We start from the raw sequence: 18,580 nt of genomic DNA, 5'->3' as shown, positions 1-18,580 counted from the left end.
CCAAGAAATAAATGAGTATTTGGAAAAACCTGCAGAGAAGAGGAAATTATAAAAAGTGACATATGAGTTGAAACTGAACCAGCAGAACTTGTAGAAATTAAAAATTAGAACCATATTACCAGTGGACATATTGAGGAGCCTACTGGAGGCAGCAGAGAAGAGAACTAGTGAATGGGTAGAAAGGTTGGAGGAAATGATCAGAATGCAATCCAGAGTGATGATAGGGAAATACAGAAAAGAAGAGGAGAGTGAGCCTGTGAAAACAGGGGGCTCTATGTGCGTGGTCAGAGCCACGAGGGGCCCCTCTAGAGATACGGCAGAGGCAGTATATAAAGAGATAATGACTGAGAATAATTCAGAACTGATGAAAGACCTCGATCCTTAGATTCAAGAGACCCAATGAATCCCAAATTGAATTAATAAAAAGAAATAGTTTGAAATCATACTGAAGATAAGAACCAGTTTTAATAACCAGTGAGAAGATAGAAGAAAATTATTTCCAAAGTTAGGGCTGTTAAGATAACTCATTTCTCAACAGTGATGCTGGAAGCCTGAAGATAGTGGAATAGGAACTTCCCTGTTCTTAATAAACAGAACTGTCAATCTAAAATTCTGTAGGCATTGCAGAAGGCATAATTAGGTAAATAAAAATTGAGACTGTTAATGACCAACAGACTCTTATGAAATATACTAACGATGTACTTACTACAGGACAAGGAAAGTGATCGAGTGATCTTAGGAAGAACTGAAATATAAGAGAAGATAGAGATTTAAAAAGATAAACAGGAAGAAAATTGATGATCTGTAATAGCAGTTATAATGTCTAGTGGGTCTAGAGTATAGAATTAAAATATTAAATAGTGATTATGATCTATTTTCTCTAAACAAGCATATAAATTAATGTTTTCTAGGACATTTGTTTTATTTATGAGGGACAAAGTTTTTAAGTATGCATTTTAAAATATTTGTAATGTCACTTTTAAAACTATATAACTGTCAGAGTAGTAGAGCATAACAGTAAAGTGCTGGCCAGGATGTGGAGGGCTGGTGACTCATGCTGGTGTCAAGTAGAGTTAAATTTCTGTGATTACACTCCTTAGCTTGTTCTCCAGAGTAGGGTTTCCTAGACTCACTGTGGATGTCATTCACAAAGACTTTGTAATGTGTAACTGAATCTTATTAAAATGCAGATTCTGGTTCAGTGGGTCTTGGTTGGGGCTTGAGTGTCTGCCTTTCTATCACACTTTCTAATACTGAGGACTGGGCTAATCCAAGGACCATACTTTCACTGGCAGAACCCTAGAAAACCTCTTGCCTGTGTGCACCAGGAAGAACATGAATATTTATAGTGGCATAGTCTATAATAATCTTTAACTGGAAATAATTCAAATATCATCAACAGCATAGTATATGAATCAATTATAGTAAATTATAATTTCATAATTTATAATTTTTCTATATAGTGAGATTATATAGCAAAAACATAGACTACTTATATCTATATGCAACTGCATGGTTCAGTTTTATAAACTGAACAACAAAGATAAAAAGGAATATTTTAGTAGATCATGTTCAAATTACAAGGTAAAGTAACCTCTATAGTTGAATACCACTGGCAAATTTGTATAAAAAAAAGAAAAGATATATTTACACGAGGCAGGAAAATGGTTAGTTCTTGGTGAAAGGAAAGTACTTTGATTGGAAAATAGTGCTTCAAGTGTGGTATTTAAGCTGAGTGACCCACTATTGGTTAAAAACTGTATGTATATTATTTCTCTATATTTTGTAATCATAGAAACCTATAAACAAAAAAGAACAAATTTCTCTAAGAAGAGCAATGCCGAGTACCTCTTTTGCTCCCTGCTTTGGGAGCAGGATATTTTAGGGTGAGCAACTGGCCCAGTTTGACCTGGACTCAGTTTTCCTCAGAGCCATACCTTTTGATTCTCAAACTGAGTCAGTCTTGGGCAAATTGGGATGGTGGGTCACTGTATATCCCTTTAGACCTTTACCACAGAAGAGGCCATTGACTACAGTGGAAAGGCCTGAATACCTCATCAGCTCTTGTACCATTATGATAGAAAATATATTAACATTAAATATGTAGTCTTAAAACAGGTCTTACAGCAAGAACTAAGGCTAAAACTCATTGGGGAGATTTATTTGGAGCTTGTGGTTTTATCATGTAGAAAAGGCCACAGTAAAAGAAGAGTTAAAGTTTCTTGAGAAGCTCCTGACTACCCAGTCTTTTCCTGTCTACCCAGCTTCTCTGGGTATTATGGGCAACTTCTGAATTTTGTATGGTGTTATCAGTCACCTTTCCATCATTATAATGATATACCCGAGATTGTCAACTTATAAAGGTATAGGTTTATTTTAGCTCATGGTTTCGGAGGTTTTAGTCTGTAATGTGTCGACGCTGCTCTTTGGGCCCATGGTGAGGCAGCACAACACATCAGGTATGTGGCACAGCATACTTTCTCATTTTGTGACCAGGAAACAAAAGGGAGGAAGGACAGGGCTGGGGTTCCAATAACCCCTTGAAGGGAACACCTCCAATGACCTAGCTTCCTGCCCCTTAACCCCGCTTCCTAAAGATTCCACCACAACCCTGTAGCTTAACATATGGGGCACAGTCAAGATACAAACTATATGAAACGTCTCCACGCCCCCATGCCTTCCTGACTGGACAGACACTGAGGTCATCAGGATCTCAGAAGAGGATGTGAGTCCCCTGAAAGGTGGAGCTCAGTGCCCTAACTCCTCATTTTTTATTGTCACTGTCCTTTAAGGGACACAAACCCTTTTGCCTGCTGCCAGATGTACTTATCATCCTCTGATAGCCAACTTAAATGTCTCATCATCTATGAAAGTTTCCCTGGCCTCCCTCTGGTGGAGTTGCTTTGTCTCTGAGGGAGCTTCCAATGTCAAACAGTTGTAACACTTATTGCAAATTGGTAGTGAGTTTTCTTTATTTACTTTTCCCCATTAGAGTGCATACTTCTCAAAACCTGGGGCCATGTCTTGTTCATCTTGTATTCTCAACACTTACCATACACCTGACATGTAGTGAAAGGTTAGTATTAGTAAATGTGAAATAAATACCTGCTGAGGTTGTAGAACAATAAATTCATGTGTAGGACTAACATGCTAGGTGTTAGAATTAGTTTGACCTAAAGAGAACCATGCTATGTTATTATTCCTATATATAGTAATCATTACTTGCTTGATTGAGGGTAGCTGTGGTGGTAAAGGATGTTTTGATTAAAAAAAAAAGCTTAAAGTAAAATAAGATCAACCCTAACTGTAGACTACTCATACTTATTGAATATTAATATCTTAGAACATAAACTGCTACAGGGCAGTGATGTGTTATATGAGAGTTCTGCTAAGTAATGAGCACAATTTATTATTCCTGATTAAAAATAAATAACTGATGTGTTTTCTCCCTGATACATATGGCAAAGAGTGATACAGATTTTATGGACCAGTAGACATGTTGTGACCCTAACTATATTTTTGAATCTTTCTTGTATCTGAGGAGAACTATTTATTACTGTGTCCTAACTCAGAGGGAAGCCAAAGTCAGTCATTGCTTGAATTTAATATCCTGGAACAATATTCTAGCATTCTAAAATGTACCTTAAACCAATGAGATTCTCTGTTGTCTTTGGATGGTTGAGCTTTGAAGGAGCTCCAGAATTTCCAGTGCAGCCTGTGAGATGAGCTTATACTTAGACAGATGAAGGTAATATCTGTTGAGACCACAGAATATTCCTTCTTTGCTGAAGAGGGAAAAATACTTTTTGTCATTCCTGACTGCTTTGCAAGAGGTAAAATATTTCATTGCTTTTAAGTTGGAATTAATTTATAGCAACTATTGAAAGGATGTATTCAATTACACACCAATGGGTATGAAAATGGATTTCCTATTTTATGACCCCTCATTTTTATCAGTTTGTGCTAAGCTGGGTCCACTGGGAAATACAGTAGATGTATATAAGTCATGTTTCTTTCAAGCATTTTATACATATGAATTTTTAAACATGAGATAGTGAAACTGTGTTGGCAAATATACTACAGTTCTATTGCTTTAAAAAAAAAGCAAAGGTGGTTTGACTTGAAGGTTTACTGGGGCTTAGCAGTTCTTCAAAGTGCCATTTATTAAATGTCATACTAATTACTTGTACCATCAGTTCTTTAAAGCAAATCTCTGTGCAAGCATTTTTCTCAGTATTTTTCTTTCCTCTATTCACTGTATGGAATATTTCTTCTTAAGCATACATACTAAGGATTTAACTTTGGCCTCATACTTACAAAATATTAATTAATTTAGTTGGTTAATTTATTCATAGCAACTTTGAACCAATTTTTAGAACACACAAGCAAGATCTTATTCCTTAATTTGCTTTTGTAAAAAGGCAATTTCCTGAACAGATTTACAGTGCCTTTTATATCCAAGGTAATTTCTCTGGCATAAGTTTTAAAAATTGGAATTAATAATTCATCACCATTGTAAATTATATCATATAACACTTTGCAAACTTATCTGACTTAAGGAATAGAAAGCCAAAGCATGTGTAAGGATAATTATTATTTTTTCTTCTGCTTTTGTAACTTTCAACTTCAGTTCCTCTGTAGGAAAAATTTTGGTAAGAAGTTTTATTTTAAAAATATTTAAATGACTAATGCTTTCTCTCTTATTGTGGATTAAAAAATGACACCATTTATTTCTTATTTATGAAAAGGAGGAAAGCACATAAACTTTAAAGATATTCTTGCTTACATTTGTCATGATCTTAAGTGTCCCTTAATCATTTTTATCTAGTTGTATATGAATAAAAGTGTTTTTCCATAATTAATCTGTAGAGGATGAATTTTTAAAAATGGTATTTATTTTCAATTTTCAGTGTTTCTGAGATAGTGCGTAATTAAAATAGACGAGGATTCTGTGTATAAGTGTAACATCACAGGTCTTTTAAAACTCTGATTCCATTAGAATTAACAATTAGGTGTAGGAAAAATACTTAAGTAAAATGGCAAAATAACATTGTTTTTGCTGTCTTTTATTCTTTTTAGTTATAATTCTTTCCTATTTTTCTGGTTTTTTTTTTTTTTTTTTTTGGTCAGACTTCAGTTAACATGTAAGTCAGTGAAAATGAGAATAAATATTTTCTGAGGGGTGCATTAAGGATGTTGTCTGATTATTATATTCTTGGCTCCATTAAATTGCCTTTGTGTCAAGCAAGATAAGGAAGATCAATAAGAGAAAAATAATAGTTTTTTTGTCTTATTAGAAAAGGGAGAGGAAATCCTTCTTTCATCTACTCATGGTGAATATGAGGCTCAGCTCAAGTTGCTTATGGAGAGGTTATTTATAAAGTATGAAGCACTAATCTTTATTCATTACTCTTTTTAGAATGGAGCATCAAGTGCTTAGAAATACTCTATTTTAAGGATTGTTTACTTGAAATTTTGAATGATTTAGTATAAATAATATTGTTCTAAAGTTCTAAATGAAATCTCATAAGTTTTACAACAACTAAGGAATTCTAGTTCTTCTTAATTATTTTGAGAGCAATCTGAATGTAACATTTAAAAATTAGTTTTAAACTTCATACATTTGCTATTATAAGAATAAAAACTTATTCCCAGAAAAATTAACTTGGCTACTTAGATTTTGAAATGCTTTAATTTATTTTGTGAGTTGCTTATTCAAAAGGTGAATTTTTAATTAAGAAACTACCTTTAAAACATTTGGGAGGAGCTTATGACCTTTCAGGAAGATGACTCAAATTTTATTTTGCACCATAACATGAATAATGTAAATTGCTAGTGTGAAGATACTAATAGAAGATAAGTAGAATATTTAACTTGTCTTTCTTTGTTCATTGAGATATAATTTATATTTGTTGAGATGTTAAAACATTCAAATCTCTAATGTATCATTCAGGCAGTTTTGGTAAACAGATATCATGACAAAGAACATTTCTATATCTCAGAAAGTTCCCATCTGCCCCTTCACAAGTCAGTTTGCAGCTCTCCAGCTGATCCAATTTCCATCATCAAAGTTAATTGACTTTTTACACTGTACTACTTGCCAATTTGGGAGCTTTGTAAATATGGAATTATATAGTTTGTATGTTTTCCTGTCTGGCTGCTTTAATTTAGCATTATGATTTTAGGTTTATCCATGCTTTTGTATATATCAATAATTATATATTTTCATTGCTGATCAGTATTCTGTATGGCCATATCACAGTGTATCAATTCATTCTTCTACTGATGGACATCTATATTTTCTCTTTTCAACTATTATAAATAAAGCTTTATGTACAAGTACTTGGGCATGTATTTTGCTTTTTTCTAGAATTAATACATGCTTGTAGAATTGCTGGATCATAGCACAGATGAATGGTTAACTACTTAAGGTACTAATGAGTTTTCCAAAGTAGTGGTACCAGTTGAGACTTTCATCAGCCACATGTGAGCATTTCAGTTGCTCCACATCCTCTCCAACATTTTATGTTGTCAGTTTTTTTCCTTTCAGTCTTTGCAGTTGGATTTTCAATTGTTATTCCTTGCTTGATGATTAATGATGCTGGGTCTTTTCTCACATGTATATTTTCCATATGTCCATCTTTTGTGAAGCATCTGTGCCTTTGACCCATTTTTAAAATTGGATGTTTTTTGGCATTGTTGTTATTGATTTATAGGAGTATATGTATAGTCTGAATTTACTTGTTGCATTTACTCTGTAGCTTGACTGCTTTTTAACTGCCTTTTCTTAAAGGCAGAACATTTTATTTTTGATGAAGTCCAGTTTTTCATTTTTAAAATTTCATGACTTTTGCTTTTTGTGTCTTCTATAAAAAACTTTGCTGGTCCCAAGGTTTTAACAATCTCATATATTTTCATGGTAGCTTTGCTATTTTAGCTTTTTATAGTTCTCCTTATGATCCATCTGAAATTGGTTTTTATTTATGGTTGAAGATAACATCATGTGTTGTAGAGATTTTTCTTCCTCTATAGTGAGTTGCTCTGGTGCCTTCATCTTTGATATTATATGTAAAAGTCTAATTCCGGACTCTATATATTCCACTGCTCTGTATATCATTTGCTAATAGCACATTATCTTAATGTAGCTTTATAGTAGGTTTAGAGGTGATGTTGTATATGTTTTCTTATTTTGTTGATTATTTTTATCTATTCTTGTTTTACTTTTCCAAGTAAAATTTTTAAGTTATCTCATCTATTTCTAGGAAAAAAAATGGCTTGCTGTGATTTTATTCGGATTGCTTTGAATCTATATATCAAATGAGGCATATAGAATAGCAATCTTAAAATTGATTCTTCAATCTATTGCTATAGTGATCTCCATATTAATTTCTGTCTTTTTAATCTCTCAGTAACAATTATATTTTTAACTACATGTTATTTGTTGTTTATTCTTAATACTTTAAAGTTCTTAAATGATTACAATTGATATTGAATTTTAATTCCTTTTTCCAATTGTTCATGATACTATTAAGAACATAATTGACTTTTTGATCAATTTTCCATATTGTTACATTGCTAAATTCTAGTTCTGCTAACTTTTTTCCATATTCATTAGGATTTTCTACATACATAGTCATGTCATTAATGTAAAAAGGAAATTTTACTTTTTTCTTTCCAATTTTTGTCTTTTATCCTTTATTTGTTAACTGATTAGGAACTCTAGCACCATTCTGAGTAGAAGGAATGATACAGACATCCTGTATTCTTTTAAATCTTAGGCAAAGCATTCAATATTTTACAAACATGAATAATGTTACTTCAATTTTTTTTTGTAATATTCACTTTTCAGAATAAGGAAATTTCCTTTCATTCCCAGGGTGCTGAAAATAAAGTTTTTAAATTATAAATATGTTTGTGCACTTTAAAAAAAATTGTTTCACATTTATTAAAACATTTTAATGCATCTATTTAAAATATGGCCTGTTATAGGAATTACACTGGTTTATTTTCATATGTAAATCTAACCTTGCATTCTTGGTCCATGCCAAATTGATTGTAATAAGTTATGCTTTTCAGATATTCATGGATTTGCTTTGTCAGCACTTTGTTAAGGACTTTTGTATCTGTATTCATCAAGATCATCAGGCTATCACCTTCCTTCTTTGTAACATCTTGTGTAGCTTTGCTGTCAGGCTCATAAAGACTTTGTTAAACTGAGTTGGGTTTCTTGTCTCTCCCCTAGTAGCAGATTTTGTCCAGTGTCAGTGTAGCATCAGGGCCACTAGTAGCTTTTGGATTCTTATATATAACAACTAACCACAAACTTGCACTTCTGCAGGACCTAAATTTGGGGATAGACTTTTCTAGGTTCTTTTGCCTCCCCTCCAGACCAAGACAGGAGTCTCATACCTTCATCATAGATGTTGTCTCTCTCAGGTCCTGCTGTCTGATTTCTCATCAGCACTCAGTAGAAGCCCTAGATAAGAGCAGGAGAGAGGGTGCAAATGCTTCCTCTGTTTGGGGCATTTGAGAATTCTACACTACCAAGTTTGGTTGCAATTGACCTTTAAAGATCTAAAGTTTCCTTCTTGCCTTCCTCTACAGAGGACATCTTTTATTTGATCTGCCCAGTCTGAGATAGTCATGGGGGTTCTCTCTCCTTTGAGGAGCTTGTCAACCATGTATTGCAGTTGATCAGTTTGTATTGTGATCATGGTTCTCTGATTGGCTCAAAAAATCATTGTTTTTTAGACAATCTGTCTTGTTCTTATGGTAATGTTGGGAAAGTTGTTCTTTTGTGACTTACTATATCTAAAGTATGGAAATATACATCTTTTAGGATTTTGCAATGATGTTCTTTAATACTGTATCCAACAGCTTATGCAATGTGTTTGATTTTCTATCTTTTATTGTTTGACTTCTGGGCTCAGTTTCTCAGGATCTATTTCTACTCTTGCTGGAATAATTAATGTTCCCTAATTTTAAAAGAATATAAAGATAGTTTTACAGTTGAAGGAACAAATAATTTTAAGTCAGAAAACAGAGTCGGGATCTCACCAGATAATCAATATATTCTGAACTTTTTCTTATTAAGATTGGGAGGTAATCCTTGTTTTTATCTACCTATTGGGAGATGTGAAGCTAAAATGAGAAGGTGTGTGTAGAAGATAATTTTTAATTTTTAATATGCTAAATAAATGTAAGTTGCTGACAAGCTATTTTCAGAAAGGAGCATACATAATTAAAATTTGAATATTCTAAATGAATCTTTAATAGCTTTATATCCACAATACTTTATGGCCTATTGGCAGTAGGTAGGAGTGGGCAAATTTTATATATTGGGATAAGTGGAAAATATTTATTGAGTATCTGCTGTATGAACTAGATGCATTGCTTATTGAGATGGTGATAAGCAAGATACATCTATTGAACTTCTCTTACTAGTTGAGAATATAGTAAACAAGAAAGCAAATTTTGAATGCTTAGCTCAACCTGAGGATGGTTGCCCTTGGATTTTACAATATAGTTAACAAAGCCACCTTGTAAAGACTTGGAGTGTTGCTTGAGAAATTGCTGAGATGAGTCTCTTTGTACATGATTGTAAAATTCCATTCCTAATTTTTAAAAATTTTACTTTACCACATTGTAAAGTATTGTTACTTATGTTTCACTCTGGATCTAATCTCTTTTTTGATGATTTAGATGCTCAATGCAAGTCACAGTTTTGGAATAAGTAACTTAATTTATATTATGGTACTGAAGATTGAACCTGGGGTGAATCCCCAGCCCTTTTCATTTTTTTATTTTGAAACAGGTTCTTGCTAAGTTACTAAGGCTGGTCTTGAATTTGCAGTCTTCCTGCCTCAGCTTCCCAAACAGTGGGGATTAGAAGCATGCCCCACCAATTAAAAAAATTAATGGAAATTCTAAATGTATACAAAAGTAAAGAGACCAGGATGGTGAATTTATGTCTAATTGTAATCTAACTCCAACCATTATGAGCTCATGGCCAGTTTTACTTCTTTCATTCATGCATCCACTCAATAGTTCCTTTCTTTGTCTGGATTGATTGAATCAAATTCTTTAATACCCATCCATATTTTTCAGCTTGCACTGGAAAACATAATCTTTTCTTAAAGTACAACTAAAAAAATCTCATCTAAAATTAATAATGCAATATTAATATTAACTAATATTCAGTAATTATTCGAATGTCTGTTTCATCATATTTTGATAGAGGTTTCATTCAAGTATAGATGGAGTGTTTATGTCTTTTTTTTTTAAAGAAAAAAATTTGGTATAAGTATAATGGAAGTGAAGATGCCAGCTGAATTTTGAAGGCAAAGAAATGTTGATTAAAGATTTTTTGTTTTTAATTTTTTAAAAACTGGATATACAAAGCACCAAATCAGGTCTGTAAGTATACAGATAAGTATTAGACATCAACCATGCCTTAGAAAGAAGCTGTGGTCTGTGGCTGCATTAAAATACCAGAAAAGGTGACCCATCCTACAAGGCACTGATGTGAATTCTGTCCTGTGGTGGAGACTCATAGTTCTTAGCCTCTGTGACTATTCATGTTCATGCATCAGCATCAGTCAGGTGACCAAAAGGGTTATTTTTCTTAATACTGAAAAGAAAAAACCTTTGAGAATTATTTAACTTTTTAATAACTAGGAGTGGGTTCGGGGTTATCTTTCTAACCACACAGTCACATTTCTTTGAATTTTAATATGCTTTTGTGAATGAGTAGAGAAAAAAGATTATGGTGTTACAGTTGGGCCTTGAACTTTGGCTGTACTCTGGGAAGGTAGAGATGAGGTAGGATGAGCAATGGGCAGGGCCCATGGTATAGGCAAATGCTTTTAGGTTAAGGAAGACAGACCATTTTAACTGGAGGAAAGCTTCACATGTGAATGTGGTAGTTAGTAAAACTACTATGGTGTATTGAGAAATAAACTTAACTTTATCCTGAATTATTCTTAATTTCCTCCTAAAATAATTCATATTCTGTTTCTCTAAAGAACCAAATTTTATTGAATGTGATCTGTTGGTGTGTAGGAGGAAGAAGACAGAGCATCTGTGAGATATTTTATTAGTACAGTCAATGTTCAATTATTAGTAATAATGGGAACCAAATCCACATGGCTATCTATCTTCATAGATAAAGTATTCATATGTAGAATTTCCATCATCCTTTCAGGACCTAGGCTTTTACTTGTATTTTTAATGAGTAGGAAAATTGATTTTTGCTTCATCTTTACTTTCTATTTGATAAAAGGACTAAAAAGACAATTGTAAATGTTGATCATTAATAAACGAACATTCTTGCTTTAGCTCACGAATCTTGTTACATTTCTGTATGATATTTGCTGTAACATTATAGATTTGGACTTTGTGAGCCTCTTGATACTTATTCAAAATTTTAATATGATTCTCCACAATACTTTGCCTAAAAATGAAGTTTCCACTCATGTACAGGTTATAGCTTGTAAGGCAAGAAGTTAGTTCTCTCCTCGTTTTGACTATGAGAGTAAAAAGAGTGAAACATTTGGAGTGAACACACAGGAATAAGTAGGGCTAAAATTCTTCTCTGTAATTACCCTTTTGTTGTTGTGACCACAGTCTTTTCTCCTCTTGGATGTGTTACTTTAATGAACTTTTAGTAAAGATAATGATACATTAATGAACTTCAGTCCTCTGACAAGCCAATCATCAAAGACAAACTTAATTTTTCTTATGGGATTAGATTGTTATTTTTGTTTTCTAAAAAGACTAGCTCATACCATAATTTGCACAATCATTCTAGCTCATGCATAACTGAATAAATGAAATAGCAGAAATATGTGACTAAACATTTTATAGGTAGGTTTTGTTTTCTAGAGTTTAATCATTAATCATTCTTTCATATTACAAAATAAACCCCCTTTTTTTTGTGGTGCTGGGGATTAAACCCAGGGCCTTGTACATGAAAGGTAGGCACTCTACCAACTAAGCTATATCCTCAGCCCCTACAAACACATCTTTATTATAGAACTTCTAGAGAGTCAAATGATCAGGTCACGTTCCTTAGGAGATACATGTGCTTTCCCTTTAGTGACAGAGCTTATATGGGAAGGCTTCACCTTCCAGATTTCCTAGTGCTGGGATGATAACCCAACTTCAGAGAGAACTGTAGAAGTTTCTTAACCCTTCAACTAACATAACCTGCTTCTGTTGGTTCACATAAGAATCTGTTGAAATGTAAGATTTGATTTTATCAGATTGTTTCAATGTGATGTAGAGACCAAATTGCTGAGTTGGACCAGCCAAATGACCAAGTGTCAACCCTCAAATGTCTATCTAGCTCCCGTGTTTCACAAACAAACACAGGCTCAAGTCCTGTGGCCACTGGTATGGAGAAAATTAAGGATAACTTGCTTCAGAAGATGGCTACACATGAGTTACATAAAGAATTTTACCAACTCCAGAATCAGCCCATTCAGAACAAAGGAAGATAACAAATGGTAGAAAAAAGTTTAATCAAACCTGAAACTGTCACTTTTAACATTTGGCACATTTTTGTTTAGTCTTCTATACTGTTTATAGATTTTTTTTGTCCCTTATTAAAAGCATAAAATATATGACTTTTAAATTTTTTACATTTTAATTTTAATATAAAAGACTTCATAAACATAATTTTGTTGTTGAAAAATAATCTGGTGCATAATGTACTAAAATTTACATAACCAATCTCTGTTTACATTTATATTATTTCTAATTTTGTTTTTATATCAGGGTCCCAAAAGACCACCTTCAGCTTTGGTGACAGGTTAGAACTCACAGGACTCAACATGTAGTTGTAGACTTGGACAAGATTTATTACAATAAAACAAAAACAAAAAACACAATCCTCCCCAAAAAAGCAAATTTCAACAATAATAACAACAACAAAAAACAACAAAAACAAGCAAAATCAACAAAGGGAAAGGCACATGAGATGGAGTGCAGAGGAAGGCAGTCTCAAGCTTCCCACAGCTCTTTCCCGGTGGAGTCACACAGGATGCATTCAGTTCCTCCAACAGTGAGTCATGACAACATATGTGAAGTGCTGTGTTCCTGGGAAGCTCATCAGACACGCAGCACCCACGATTTTTATTGGGACCTGGTCACATAGGCACTCTCTGCCTAGCATGTACCAACATTTAACATTTCTGGAAGGAAAGCTGATGTTTAGCATAAACCATATTGCTGGCACAATGTAGGTGTAGTGAAATACCCTTATCATTCAGGGAAAATTTTATATCAGTGTAGGGAAATGTTTACCAGCTAAGTTCCCCAATTTTAGCCACAGGTCAACTTGCAAACAAGATTTGCTAAGATTAGGAAACTCAGGTAACTCCTTTCTGCATAATTATTAAAAATAATGATACACTAAACATGTTTATTTATCTTCAGTCGTATTTCAGATTCTTTCCTTCTGAAAGATTACTAAAAATTTGTATTACATTATTAGAATGTATAATATGTATATGATCATTTTTTAAAATGACTTATTTTCTGACAAATTACTTTCCTAAAATTCCGTTCAAATTTTCATTTTCATCTGGGATGTGTGAGTTTGGTCATAAAACCTCAACTAAAATAGAGGTGGTCTATATGACCCAAATTATTACTATGTAAAAAATTTGGAAGAATTTGATTGAAAAAAAAATTAGAATTACATGAGACAAACAAATGACTAGTCAATTATTGCGTCCCTTGTGGTGGTAGTGGGGAAGGGGGTGAACCACTAAGAACATTTGCTTTGAATTATCAACAAATGTTTACTTTTCCCTTTGTCTTTTTTGCCTAGAAAACAGTGACTTCACTGTCACCTGTAAAACATGCATTGTCTAGGTTCCTTTAAAATTCATTTGTTCAAAAAAAAAAGTTTGGTGCACATTCTGTCCCAGGCACTGTGGTTATGCGGGGGATGAACACAGTGCTCTGGACACAGCCTGGGCCCTGGAGTTTGCAGTTTGTTGTCGGCATGAGCTGTACTTGTCATAGTGCTTCCTGGCTAAGATGACAAGTGCTACCATCTAAGAGGTGTCTCCAGATTACAAATTCAGATAGCTGCCCCTCAGTGCTGGAGTAAATCTGTGATGGGCCTGGTAGCTGGGCTCCTGATTTTCTTATCACGAGTCTTTACCTCCCATGCCAAAACCAAAATGTTTTCTAATGCCACTGACATGACAGGCGGCCTCTCTCCCTTTCTGGGAAGAGAATATGACTTCTGATGCTGAAGAGGTTGTGGTCTACCTCTGTTGCCCAGGAGGGTGTCACTGAAGGCAGATTTTTAAAAAATGTTTATTTTTGTAGGTATGTTTGTTAAACAAATTTTCTACTTTATAAGTAGAAATGTCCTCTTTAGAAAACAGAAAAAAGGAGTAAAATATAGGTCTTGATGTAATGCCCAACTAGAGTCTCACATTCTTAAAGTTCCATGTTGCTTTCTCTAGACCTCACTATTGTTTATTTTTAACTTAATTTTGCCTATTTTTACCCTAAATTGCATAGATTTATCCATAATGTATTTGAGGTTGTATTTATAAATAATTGCAGAAAATTTATAAAATACAGAACATTATCATAAATGCATGACGGTCATCTAGTATTCTATTACCCAGGGATAATCATTGCTAAATTTTTGTTCATTTTCCTACCATCTCTTTTCCAGGTATATTTTTTGTCAGTTAAATCATGCAGCATCACAGCAACGCTTGGGTTGTACCCATAATACTATGAGGGGCTTTGTGAAGGACAATGTCATGATTCAGGGGATTCAGTATGAATTGTTAAAAAACAAAGGAGAAAATGAATTTTAAGTTCTGTGAAAAAGAAAATAGCCATTTATTGTTTGTTATGTATTACAGTGTTTAGCCATTGGCAATGCATGACAGAACACACTGGTTATTATTATTTTGGTATCATAGAACAAGATCCCATTTGAAAATTCATTTCAGTTTTACTGTGAATGAGTTCAGGTTTATACTGCGGGAAGCAAATGCTTTGGTTCCTGAGAAACTATAGTATGCAGAAAGAAACTATGAGTTAGAGCCAGGCAGCACCAAGCTTTAAGTCCAAGCAGTAAAGTCATGTGACTACACTGGATTCTGCAAGAACTGGGTGCATTAACTGGTTATGGGAAAAACTGCTGGTACTCTTACACTATAATAAGTTTTCAAAATTCTCTTATCCTTAATTTTGTTTCATGTGTTCATTTTCAGATAAATTTGCATTTATTCAAATACAAGTCATGATTTTCGGAGCAGATTTCAGAATACTGATATGTTTGAGAACTTTTTTCTCCTGACCTTTACGCATTGAAGAAAATTTGATTGTGAAATTTCTGTTTCGTAACTTCTTTTTCCTGGAGATTCTGTTGGTGATTATCAGTTAATTATTGATTCTTTTGCTGTTTCACAGAATAAATTTGAGCATATCTGAGTTTTACACTTGTCTAAATGTTTTTCTTCTTAAATATGTTTGTATTATTCTTTATTCACATAATTTGTTTTATTCCTGTAATTTTACAGTATATAATTACATACTTTTATTAATTCCCCCAAGTTAATAAACCCCAATTGCTACAAGATTCAGATCATTTTTGAAACTCTACAAGTTATTACGTAATGTGTTTTCTTCATTTGTAGTTGTTCTGATTCCATCTTCAGTAATGCATATGATTCTTTTCTTAGATATTTATTTTTTGTCCTCTTTAATCTAGAATCTTCTTTCTCTTCATTTTTGTCTTTGGATGCCTTTCTTCTACATTCTGGGAGTGCTTGCCAAATCCAGTCATTTGGTATTTTGCACTGTCATTTACACTCCTACTAACTCTGACGCAGATTTTAATTTTGCCATTACATTTTGTTTTCCTTGTATGTCTTATCTTTAAAAAATGCTCATTTTCCATTTCATTTACCTTACAATTATTATTATTTTTAAAAGTCTTAGTTCATTTTCTCCTTATTGCTTGACTTGTTATAACAAGAATGTCAAACATTTTTCAAAAATTTCCCCTCATTTTAGCAGAATATTTTTAGGTTTACATTCCTTTACTGGAATTTTAAATTGCAGACTGTATTAGTTTCCTGTTGTTGCTGTAACAAGTCATTACACATTTATTTGTAAAATAAACATCATCCAATTTAAGTTAGAATAGTAGTCTTAGGTTTTCTATATTAAGTGTTTTCTGTATATTATTTTCTGCTCACATATTTTCTCTATAGTTCAGGAGGCCAGATGTCTGAAATCAACTTTACTGGACTAAATTAGGTGTCTTCAGGATCATTCATTTTTGAGTCTCTAGGGAAGAATGTTTTCTTCCCTTCTGAATGCCACCTGCATTCCTTGGCTTATGATCCCTTCTTCACATCACCCTTATCAGATCTTAGCCACTGTTTTATAAGAACACCTGTGATTTTATGTAGGACTCACCAGGATAATACTGAATAATCATCTGATCTTTGGATTCTTAATTTAATCACATTTGTAAAGTCTCTTCTGCCATATAAGCTAATATATACAGGTTCTATGATTAAGAGATTGATATCTTTGAACCTATTGACTAGTCAACCAAAGGGCTCTTTTTCCTTGTGTGTTACGTAGTTACATAGTAAAAGAATGTAAACCTAAAAATATTATAGGTTCCTGCAACTCTTACCCACTGTCTGAACTTGGGCAAGTGATTTAACATGTTTTTCCTCTGTAAAATAGGGACGTCCTTAACATTCTCCTCTTAGGGTCATTGTGCAGATTGGGTCAGGTAGTGTCTGTAAGTTGTTCAGCCATTTCAGCCTTTGATACATGTTAACTAGCATTGATGTAGCCATTCAGTTTACTCTTCCCTGAAGAAAAGAAATAACCCTATGGAAAGTGAGCGATTGCAAATAGAACATGAGGAGTTTTCTCAGCTCTGCTCGTGTTTACTCTGATATGCTGATGAACCTTTTCTAGTTCTACAGTTGATGAACAGATGCCAGAGCTCCTTCCTCTGCCTGATTCCCAGTAACCTGAAGATGTCCACTTGGAACATTTAGCTCTGCTAAAGTGGGACCTTCCTATTCCACTCCTTCATTCTTTTATTACTTAGTTATTTAGCACATGAACAATTATAATCCCCATGATGTATTGTCATCAAGACCTGCCAGTCCCAGTCTCTGCACAGAGCTCTTTCCTTACAATGGGACTGTATCACTTCTGCCTGAGTCAGGTTCACCTTCTTTTACAGTTGTCTTGGAGTTGTGGGATCCAAGTGGATTGTGATAGGGGACGGGAGTGAGAGAGAAGCAGCACTCCATGTTGTAGAGAAATGACTTTTTGTTCTTTTTCTTTATTTTCCTTAATTGTTTCCTCAGGAGGCATCAAGCTTCTTCCAGCCATTTTTCAGATTGGGAGGGGGCATTGTATTTCTATGTTAAGGTCCTTCATGACTTTCCTCTGTTCTCTTCCCTTATCCTAGTTAAAGGAAATTTTCTCCTCATGTGCAAATTGGTGAATGATTGACCTGGAGATTTTTAAAGTTACCTTTATCATTGTAGTATTTTAATGGAGCTGTTAGATGGGTTGCCTTGCAGGTGAAGGTAACAAGCCCTATTGAATCAGAAATAATAATTTCCTTCTTTTTCTTTTTGGTACTGGGGATTGAATGCAAGGGGGCACTTTACTATTGAACTGCATCTCAAATCCTTTGTATTTTTTATTTTGACACAGGATTTTGATAAGTTTCTTAGGGCCTAGCTAATTTTCCGAGGCTGTTTTTCAACTTGGCATCTTCCTGCCTCAGCCTCCCAAGCTGCTGGGATTACAGGTGTGAACCACCTCACCTGGCTCAGAAATCATTCTTCTTTTTGAAAAATTTTTGTTTACTTTAGCTTGGAAGCATCTGCTGAATTTCTTCAAATACTTTACAATTCAGAAAGAAATAATGTACCAGTGATGCTGCTATTCTGTATTATTTCCTTCCTATCAGAATGAAGTTTCTGTGTGTTTTTCTAATTCATGTAAAGGTTACCCTGCTTCCTAGAATTCCTTCTACTAATATTCATCTATTAGTCCTGTCAGCCCTGAAAGGATGAAAGATATATCTTGTTGTCTCTAAGTACACACTTAAATAAAAGTGTTAAATAGAACATAGAAAAAAAGGTTATCCATGTTTCTTAGATGTTTTATAACATAGGAACAGAAACCATATTAATTAATTGTATTCAGCACCTATACACATATTGTCTGTTGAATCAGATTTGATACTCTGGAGTATGATGCCTTGGCATTCTGAGTGTTTTGAGGTGGTAGAGCCTGGGAGGCCTGCAGAAGCAGGAGGGTCTCTCTGACCTTCCTCTGCCTACCTTTTCTCCCTTAAGCAGGCCATAGAAACTAGAATTGCTCTCCTTTGAAGCAAGTCATAGAACTTAGGACACTCACCCCCTGATGTCCTCCCTTCTCCCATAGAGACCTTCACTAGCGGGTGTCCTGCCCCATACCTGAAGGCCAAGAGCAGGTGTCCTGCCCCATACTGAAGAAGGAGGCCTGCTCCCTGTCCCTGACCCCCAGA

General features: G+C 34.1%; 1 protein-coding gene across 1 annotated transcript in view; it reads left to right on the top strand.

Moving 5' to 3' along the window:
- Iqcm (IQ motif containing M) overlaps positions 1 to 18,580 on the top strand; it is a 319,309-nt gene that overhangs the window by 79,636 nt on the left and 221,093 nt on the right. The window contains 1 exon segment of the mRNA XM_047565986.1: positions 395 to 432. Coding sequence (XP_047421942.1) covers positions 395 to 432 — 38 coding nt within the window.

Source organism: Sciurus carolinensis, chromosome 10 (genome assembly GCF_902686445.1).
Source record: "Sciurus carolinensis chromosome 10, mSciCar1.2, whole genome shotgun sequence".
NCBI classification, from domain to species: domain Eukaryota; kingdom Metazoa; phylum Chordata; class Mammalia; order Rodentia; family Sciuridae; genus Sciurus; species Sciurus carolinensis.
The sequence above is the reverse complement of the archived record's forward strand: the minus strand, read 5'-3'. Positions and strand labels throughout refer to the sequence as shown.